Source organism: Hyaena hyaena, unplaced genomic scaffold (genome assembly GCF_003009895.1).
Source record: "Hyaena hyaena isolate Hyena2069 unplaced genomic scaffold, ASM300989v1 scaffold_377, whole genome shotgun sequence".
Taxonomy (NCBI): domain Eukaryota; kingdom Metazoa; phylum Chordata; class Mammalia; order Carnivora; family Hyaenidae; genus Hyaena; species Hyaena hyaena.
The window spans coordinates 367,502-377,476 of record NW_024081010.1 but is presented as its reverse complement, the minus strand read 5'-3'; the positions used below and the strand labels follow the sequence as shown (position 1 = coordinate 377,476).

Genomic DNA, 9,975 nt, shown 5'->3' with positions numbered 1-9,975 from the left:
AAGCCTGGCCTCCGGGCCGCAGTGGGCTCCCTCCAGCGTGGTGGCCCACACCTTCTTGGCCACAGGGGGTTCGGGTGGGGGACTGGTTCCCTCTGCAGCGGAGGCCAGCGGCAGAGGGTCCCGGTGGCTGGCCTGGCCCCTGCGGGTAGATAGGCCCGACCCGGCTGAAGGCTAGGGTGCCTTCTGGTCCCTGGCCCGCGTGGGGGTGGGAGGCAGTCGCTTCGCAGGGTCGGGCTGGAGTTTCCCCCGCAGGCCACAGGGGCAGGCGTGTCGCAGCGCTCCGGGACCGCTGGACCCGCCTTCGCTTTCCGCAGCGCGGCCCGTGGCCTCTGGGCTGAGGTCATGGAGGGCCAGGCGCCCTGCAGAGGCCGCAGGGGCGACGCCGCCCCGGACACGCCACCGACACGCTTCGAAGCGCTTTCGGGGCATTTCCCCCTTTTCCACCACTCCGAACCGCCCTCGGGTTCCGAAGGAGCGGCGTGGGGGAGCCTTTGTACCCTCGCTGGTTGCTGGGACTTTTTCCGCCGAGGAGCGCTTCCCCCACCCCTTTCCTCTCGAAAGTCTTGTGGTTTCCCTAGAAGTCGGAAAGAAGTTGCGAAGGTTGCGGAGCGCTCTCCGGCTCCTTCCAGTTCCGAAACTCTACAAAACCCAAGGCCTTTGGCCGCAGGGAGATATTTGGGGTCAAGGGGAGGGGGCGAAGGGCGCATTCCTTCGCCCTCTTCCCTCCCACCTGGTCCCCCAGCCCCCCCCTCCGCCCCCGCCCCGGGCTCGGCCCAGCGCCCCGGGTCGGGCAGCAGGCCCCGGGAGCTGCAGGGTTAAGCCCTGGAATGTGGCGGCGAGGAATGTGCATGCAGATGAGCCCAGCGCGGGGAGGGGCGGGCGGGGGCGGGGCGCATGCTAATAGCATGCAAATGAGGAGGCCCGTCGCCGCCGCGGCCGCCGCGCCGCCGAGCTTCCCGGATCCGAGCCCAGACGGCGGCGGCTTGGGCAGCCTGGGCGCCGCGACCCTCGGCGGCCACAGGGGGACTGGGAGGAGGAGGAGGAAGAGGCGGAGGCAGCGGCTGCAGCCGCGAGGAGGAGGAGGAGGAGGAGGAGGAGGGTTCGCTCGCCGGCTCCGACGCAGACATGGTGGACTGATCCCCGGCGGGGCCGAGAGCAGGGCTTCCTGAGGCGTCCCCCGCGCGTGGCCCCGCCGCGCCCCGCGCCCCGCAGCCCCCCGCCGGCGCCCGCGTCGGGTGCGGCGGCCGGGCCGGGCATTCGCGTTCCCGCCGCGTCCCGCGCCCGGTCCCTATGGAGGCGCCGCTCGCCGGCGAGGCCGCCGACCATGCCTAGGAGGGCCGGGAGCGGGCAGCTGCCGCTACCCCGGGGCTGGGAGGAGGCCAGGGACTACGACGGCAAGGTCTTCTACATCGACCACAACACCAGGAGGACCAGCTGGATCGACCCCCGGGACAGGTGGGCGGCCGGGCCGCGGGTGGGCGCGGGGACCCGCCTCAGGAGCGCGGCGGCGGCTGTTGTCCGGGAGATCCGGCCGGTCGGCGGCGCCCGCGGCGCGGGGGGCGTGGGGCGTTGCCGGCCGCGGGGTGCCGGGAGGGGTCTCGGGAGGGAGGCGCGGGACCTTCAGCGGGCGAGGAGTCCCGGAGGGGGCCAGTTGGAGCCGCCCCTTCCAGGGCCTCCTGGCCCGCTCCCTTCCCGACGCCCCCTGGGACCTTTAGACACTCCCGGCCGGGAGGCGAGGGTGGAACTGGCGCTTCGGGCTGGCACTCCCTGTCCGGCTAACGGACCCCGAGGGGGAACCGAACCCCGTGGCGAGCTCGCCTCTGCCTCCAGTGGGCCAGATTAGGGCTGGAGAGTATCTTCGGCCTTCGGGAGACTGGGACGGGCCGGGAGCCCCCCGCAGGCCTGGGTGCAAGGTGGGGGCCCAGCCGACCAAGCCACCTGTGGCATCCATCTCTCTTGGGTGTCCTTGGCTCCCAGCCTGGACTGCCAGCTCTTGAGGGCGCGCCACCGCTCAGGCCGGAGGTCCTGGGCGTGGAGGGGGGCTCCAGGCACCCTTCTTCGCCGAGCCCTGGCTCTGGGTGTAATTAATTAGCTCTGCCCCTCAGAGTTTACAGACACCTTTGGTGGGTGGGTGGTTTTTACTGCGTACTGCCCTCACCTGAGACCTTGACCCGAGCCCCCGCATCTTGGAAAGGCAGACTGTGTTTGGAAGAAAGAAGTGCAATGAACATTGAACCAGACTTGAACTCCGCATGATTTCTTGTAGTTTTCAACACACACTTTATAGTCCTGCTCGGAGGTAGAGGAAAAGCATGGCCAAATCATCGTCTAAGACGTTCCGGAGCCGAAGTTTTGCTGAATGTTCAGAAATGTTGGCTCTTTATCCCATCTTTCTTATTTCCCTTCAAAGGAAAATTTCTTACAGTGAGATTTATTATAAGAATAATAGGAGATAGTCCTGACTGTAAATTTGTAAATTGGCCATTAAGGAGGTGTTCCTAACTGTATATTAGGGGTTTATAACCTTTTTTTTTTTTTTAGGTGCTTCTATTAAACATTGCCCCTTTTCTCAATTTGAAGCTGAAATAATTTCATACTTTATGTTCTCAGTTAACTTTTAAGAATATTGTTTTTGAAAGCCCTTAAAGAGTAATGGTAAAAAAGTCATAAATGACATTATAAATTTATGGACAGTCCTTATTAAATTATCCATGAAGGTATCAGTGTAGGTTTCCCTTCCGCAAGGAGAAAAGGCACTTGTGCGGAGGTTCTGGCTTTCCTCAGCCTGGCCGCCTGTTGCTGGCCTGATAAAAAGTTATGACAAGCATCACACCTTCACAGTTTCTCCAGACATATTAGTTGTTGTCATAAACTTCCTGCTCCGGTCAGTTATTTGACTTCTGCCCTTGCACTTGAAACTATTTAACAGATAGTAAATGTCAGTGATGATGATGTGCACCCAGCAGTGACTTTTAAGGCACCTGTATAAATATTTGGCTTTTACAGTTCTGTGGTAATTCTGCTTTCTGATGCATGGAGTTTCAGGCTCTTGAAATTGCGGCAAATTCTTGAAATACTTCCGCATTTTGGAGCCTCTCTTTCCTTTTGCATCTTCTATTATATAGTCTCATTCGTATTTACCAGCAAAGATGATACGAATATGTAACACCCACGTAAAGCAAACAGAAGGTGAAGTAAGAAATAACTTGCTTATCCATGTCACTACTTCTTAAACAAGTTAAGCATGCCATTTATTTTAAACTGTTAATGGATTAACAATTATTATGAACTCTGTTTTCAGGAAACTGGGTAACCAATAACCAATTCATTTGATGTGGATAAACAGTTTTGACTAAGATGACTTGTTATTATTCTGGTTTTCTTTGAAGCGGTTAGATCTTTTAAGTATTTGGCAGTATAAATTTGGGTTATAAATATTTCTGGATCTCACTGGGAGTTTTAAAAGATTCTATGAGATCAGAGTCAATACTGACAATACTCAGTTTAAATTCGATTATTTTCTTTTAGGGCAACGAAGTGACTGTGGTCTTCTTAAATTGTGTAAGAGATGGTGGGAGAGGATATTTGGAGCAACTGTGAACCCTAGTCAATTTTGTTAGACACGTACCAAACTTACAGAAAAAGAGATGTTACACAGGCCATTTGGAGTGCGCCCCGTTTTTCTACCGAATCACATGACAAATCCTGAAAGAAAAGTGACTTGATAAACTGTGGGTATGCAGTACTTTTGAACCTTTAAAGTCATTTAATTAAAATGGCCGTGGTGAGTTACCCAGTTCTATTTATGTTAAGAAAAATTGTGACAGTCTATCAGAATCTGTGAAGTATTTCTGATTGTTTAGATGAATACGCATATTTGCGGGGAGAAGCTGGAGGCTTTTACAAGAACTTAATTTTGTTCAATACGTAGTGATTTTGGAAGTATTAAAATACTTTTGACTTTTTGGGGGTAGATGACATAATGCAGACTTTCCTGGGACAAGATCAGAGCTTTTATCGCCCACCACTTACTGACTGAGTAAGCTTAGGTGAGTTTGTGGGCTCCTCTAAACCCCCATTTCCAATTCTAAAATGGTTAGAAGTAACCAACTCATAGGGGGTAGTCAGGGGTCCGTAATTAGGGCCCAGCCAATGGTCGTGGTTGTGGTGGTGTCATTCCAGTTCGGGAACTGAGGGATAGTTCACGTTACCGCTGGCACTAGTGGATGTGCTAGCACGGATGTATTCAGTGTTTATTGTGTGACATTCACTGTGCTAAGCTCCTTAACTGTGACCTCCTCTTCTCTCATTAGTCCTATGAGGCAGATGCTAGTGTTATCTTGCAGTCACAGATGAGGAAGTGGAGAGATGCCATTGCTGTTAAAAGTGGCCAGGATTTGAAGCCAGATAGGTGGACTCGAGAGCCCGTGTCCTGTGTCGCTCCTGTAGACGGCTGGGTACCTGGACATGCTCAGAGGTGTTCGGGTGTAGAACCTCTTTAAGGCCCAGTGTTGATTTTTCAGGCCAATCGACCTGTCTTTATTGGTATTCAAAGGCTCCTCTTCCCTTTTTATGATTCTTAGGTACATGTAGGCTCAAGGCCTACCAGTGACCCCACCAATCAGAAGTGCGGGGCCAGGTAGAACTTGGAAATTCAGTGTAGTCTTGCGCACGTTAGAAGTTCTGTGTGGGGAGGAGTTAAGGGCTCTGTCTCATTCCTGAATAGATTACAGTTTTACTGTAACCGGCTTGACTTTGCCCTCCCACCCGCCCCCCATCACCAATCCTGGGGCAATCTCCCAGTCCATGATTCCTTGCTCCCCTCCGCCACCCTCCAGTGGGTCAACTGTTATTTTGCAGGTCTGCTTCCTCCCTCGCCTCTTATTTGGCCCACCATGGATACCCTTTGACCACACCAGTTGGTGTTTATGGTGGCTCATAGATCATGGCCAAATGGTGTGGTGCTTAAAAAAAAAAAAACGGCTACATTCGACATAGGAGGAAAAGGTCTGATGGATTCATTGCCTCTGAAGAGACTAGAGGGCTGAGGTGGGCAGGCCTCAGACACCGGGTGAATGGTGGTAGAAACTCTCAGTAGAATTTTTCTGTTTCTGTCCTTGGATTCAGCGTTATCCGGAGATACGATAACTTTGACTAGTTGAACGTGAGAGATTTACCACCACACCAAAACGTGCCGATTTATAGTCTTTGGTTTATGGCTGGGGTCAGATATAGAGCGATCTGTGTGCTTTCTAACTGAAGGGAAGAAGTTCTGGGGGGTGGGGCGGTTGACTGTGAGGAGGAAGAGGATGTCAGCTGGGTATCCTTGATGGCTGAGCTAACTCTTGGCTCTGTACACCCAGTTTATGGCACGTGATTAGGCTCTGAGGAACTCTGTATTGTCTTTCTTTCAAAGTCAAAGCAAGTAATTTTGCTCACCCTCCCGTTAGAGGGTAAATTCCTCAAGAGACCTAATTGCTTATTACTGCTTTCTGTGTCCTTTGTAGATGGTACATGTTAAATGAATGTTGCTTAGGTCAATTAATGAAGAAAGTTGTTAAATTAATGAAAGAATGCTAGTTGAGCCCCTCTCCTGTTTCCAGTTGCTCATTGTTCGGCTTTCAGCAAATAAACCCATAACCACCAACGACCAGAGACAATTGATTTTCCAGTTAGATTAAAAATAATGAGAGAATTAAGCCGCTACATTTTGACTAATAGTATAAATATGGGAATTACTTCTAAGAGCAAAGAAAACAAAATCAGCCCTTGCAGCCTTAATCACAACTGCCGTTGTCGTAGATCTTGCCGGAAGTCGTCCCTCCCGGCCAGCTGAGTTCGGGTGCCAAGTGGTTACTGTGAATATTTGAGTGATTATGGTTTTTGAAGTGTGGAGAGGTTGTTAAAAGAAGGGGTTTTTGTGTTTTTTGTTTTGTTTTGCTTTGAAAAAAATCACTCTGGGAAGCACTAACTTAAGCTCTACGGTGCTGTTGTCCAAAAACACCCAAAGAAGTATTTCTCGTTTTCAACACAGGGTGCTATAATGCTTGCAGGAGGGCGTCGTGGTGGCTTAGCATTAGCATTGAGATTTCTGCAGTGACTTTCATAGTCCATAGTTTGCATTTTAATTTTGTTGGAAGACTTAGGGCAATACTTGCTTTTTCCAGAAAGACTATTATTTATAAATAAGTGATTTTTTTTTTTAGCTGTAAATCACTAAATTGTGAGTTACATAGTCAGCCCTTGTGATTTGTGGCCTGACTGTGGGACTTGGTGCCTTATAAATGGCACCCTCTAACTTTTGTCAAGTAAATGTCTCTAGGAAAAAAAGATGCCACCATTAAAGAGGGGCGTGGCCACCTTCATTTTGCTGATGGGGGAGTTACCGAAATGGTAGCACATAGTGTGAGCCCTAATGCAATGTAAATTCCTTGAGTTAGGGCCTGAGTCCGTGAACTTGATTTAAAATTGGTTGACCTGATTTCTTATTAGAATTTTGGACTAACTTCTCATTTCTGAAGCTCCTGTTATTGGAAAGATGGAGAAATGATCACAGAAGTATATAGAATAGGAAAGGGAAGTTTCGAGACCGTGTGTATGTACGTTGTGGGTTAAAAGTAATTTATCAAATATATAGATTCAGAATGTCTTCACTATCTTCGGTGGCTTTTTCTTCCAGTTACTTATTTTGTTTTTTATTGAGATAAATCACATAAAATTCACTATTTTAACCATTCTAAAGTATACCAATAAGTGATTTTTAGTATATTCACAGTGTTGTGCAACCATAACCATTGTGTAATGCCTGAACATTTTTATCACCCCAGGAAGAGATCCTGTACCCACTCTTTCCCCACCCCTGCTGCCTCTGGCAAAAACTAATCTACTTTCTGTCCTCATGGTTGTACGTACCCTGGACATTTCATATAAATGGAGTCATACGGTATGTGTCCTCTGTGTCTGGCTTCTTTCACATAGCACAGTGTTGTCAAGTTTTATGTATGTCATAACACATGTCAGAGCTTCATTCCTTTTTATGGCTTTGAATAATATTCTATTGTATGGATACGCCATAAACACTGTCCATTTGTCAGTTGATGGGCATTTGGGTTGTTTCCACTTGTTGGCTATTCCAAATAATGTTGCTGTGAACATTCAGGCTTCATTTTTGAATGGATGTATGTTTTCAGCTTGCTTGGGTAGATACCTCGCAGTGGAACTGCTACGTCATATGGTAATTCCATGTTTAACTGTTGGAGGATCTGCCAAACCATTTTCCACGGTGGCTGCACCATTTTCCATTCCCACCAGCAGTGTCCAAAGTTGGTGAGTTTGTCCACATCCTCACCGACACTTGTTATTTTCTGTGTGTGTGTGTGTGTGTGTGTGTGTGTGTGTGTGAATTTAAAGCATTTCTGGTGGGTATGAGGTAGTATCTGAATGTGGTTTGGATTTGCTTTTCCCTTTTCAGAGTGCTTTGACAGCCTTAATGTGACCCAAAACTTTCCCGCCTTTCTTCTAGCCTTTTAGCCCTTCCTACTCACCCTACCTTTTTGTGTCCTCTTGCTTACTACCTGGCCAGAAAAAGTTAGGTAAGAGACCTTAGTGCTTTTTAGTCTCACATGGCTCTTCCCTGTTTCCCCCATCTGACCACTTTGTATCATTTTAACACTGAAGTGGAAGATAGAAGTTATTCAGCAGCTTTCACTGTGCCAGCCTGCTGAGTGGTCTAGAGTCCCCAGTCAGGCCACCCCAGTGTAGTTTGCATAAGCAGCATTTAAAAGTGAAAGAAGGGGCACCCATGTGGGGGTTAAGTGTCGGCTCAGGTCATGATCTATTGAGGATCCAGGATCATGAGATCAAGCCCTGCACAGGGCTCCACAGTGTCTACTTGGGATTTTCTTTCTCCTTCTCTCTCTGACCCTCCCGTGCTCAAGTGCACACACGTTCTCTCTCTCTCTTAAAATAACTAAAATTTAAAAAACCTTAAAAGTTAAAAATCTTAAAAAATTAAAAATTAAAAAAAAGTGAAAGAAGATTTGGGTTGTGTCCGTTCGATTTTCCTTAGATATCCCTTTAATTTAGCCTAATAGTGAGGAGGAGGAGTTGAGAGGAATTCAAAGTAGAAGGCAGTGATAAAATACATACTAATTCTTGTCTTCATCTCAAAAAGATATGGTTAAGAGGCATAGATGTGACTCATATAATGAATCATAATGCATGCGTATAACTAACTTATTAAAACTGATTTGACATTTAAATGCTTTTAGTTTAGTCCTATGTGGTAAGATTCAAGTTCTTTTTTTTTTTTGTTTTTTTATTTTGTAATTTTTTAAAAAGTTTATTTATTTTGATAGAGAGAGAGAGAGCATGGGAGGGGCAGAGAGAGAAGGAGAGAGGGATTCCCAAGCACGCTCCATACTGCCTGGGTGGAGCCTGATGCTGGGCTCGAACTCACAAATATTGAGATCATGACATGAGCTGAAACCAACTGAAACCCAAAAGTCGGACCCTTAACTGCCTGAGCCACCGAGGCACCCTATTAAGTTTTTTTTTTTTTTTTTAACAATTGGAGGAAACCTGGCAAACCCTGCCTCAGCCTGGTGATCAAGGTCAATGTCAACAGTGATGGTGACCCCTGTTGAGGTAGCCTTGATATGATGGGATGACAAGGGTACTTTTCCTCTGTGGTCTTCCTCCCCCAAAACTATCATAACCCCAATATAATCATGAGGAAAGCACCCACCAAATCTCAAAAGAGGAACATTCTATAAAATATCTGCCCCATGTTCCTTAAAGCCATTGTGGTCATCGGAAACAAGGAAAGCCTGAGAAACCGTCACAGCCAAGAGGAGCCTCAGGGGACATGATGAGTAATGTAATATGGCAGCCCGGATAGGGGCCTGGAACAGAGCAAGGACAATAGGTAAAAGCTAAGGAAATCTGAAAAGAGTATGGATTGTAGTAATACTAAACATAATATCCTTATAGGGGAAACTGAGTGTGGGATCTATGGAAGTTATGCAAACTCTGTTTTTTCTAGAAAACTGTTCCCCCAAAATAATTGCTTTTAAAAAGATTACAAAAAAGAACACACAAAACAGTTGGAAGTGTTTTTCTTTAGTCAAAATGTGACCGTGCTATATAATTGTGGTTTTTATGGTATCCTTGAAAAGCAGAGGTGGCCGAACTATGGCCCAAGGGCCAAATCCCAGCCTGCAACCCTCTCTCCGTATAACCCTCCAGCTGAGGATGGCTTTTACATCATTAGAGGGTTGTAAACAAACAGAGACGAAGACGAAGATGTATCAGAGATGGAATGTGGGCCACAAAGCTTAAAATACTTACTCTGGCCCTTTACTGAAAGATTTTGCCGACCTCTGATACAAAGTAAGATGACAAAGTCTTTAAATTTTATATAAGCATTTAGAAGAAATACTGATCTGTGATAAAATGGCATGTTTGTCAGTCATCCTCGGTGTTCATTTCAGTCACAAGTAGCCCGGGCTCTACTCACTGCGTAGTATAATGATGCATTAGACGCGGACGCTGAGTTGAGTGTGAGGAGGTGCCTTGATATCCTTGTTGCTTTTAACGAAACACAGCATGTCACATAAAGCTTTCCAAAAACAGGCAAATATGAACTTTTGGAGATACCATAGCTGCTTACGGTTTACAATTGGAAGGATAAACGTAGCGATCCATGTTGAGAGTTGGACACACTGACTTCCCTGTGATAGAGAGTAATGATCAAGTAGAGAATCAGTCTGTGTATGACCTTTGTAAAGCGGGTGCCTGTCACAGCCAACGGTGTTCCAGAGATGCTGTAAAAGGCTAAGATGGTATTACTCTGTGCTGTTAGCCCTGATGCCAGTAGAGAAATGATAGTTCTGAGAGGCCCGTGGTGAGCAGCACCAAGGACGAAGCCAGCCGGGAGGTCGGGGAGTAGTGGGCCCACAGAGGGAAGCGTTGGGA

General features: G+C 47.8%; 1 protein-coding gene across 1 annotated transcript in view; it reads left to right on the top strand.

Moving 5' to 3' along the window:
• Positions 1-1,110: 1,110 nt before the first annotated feature.
• Positions 1,111-9,975, top strand: part of WWC2 (WW and C2 domain containing 2) — a 202,420-nt gene continuing 193,555 nt past the window's right edge. Inside the window, exon 1 of the mRNA XM_039250692.1 lies at positions 1,111-1,455. Within this exon, the coding sequence (XP_039106623.1) occupies positions 1,325-1,455 (131 nt within the window). The 5' untranslated portion in view covers positions 1,111-1,324. The remainder of the gene's footprint in view (positions 1,456-9,975) is intronic.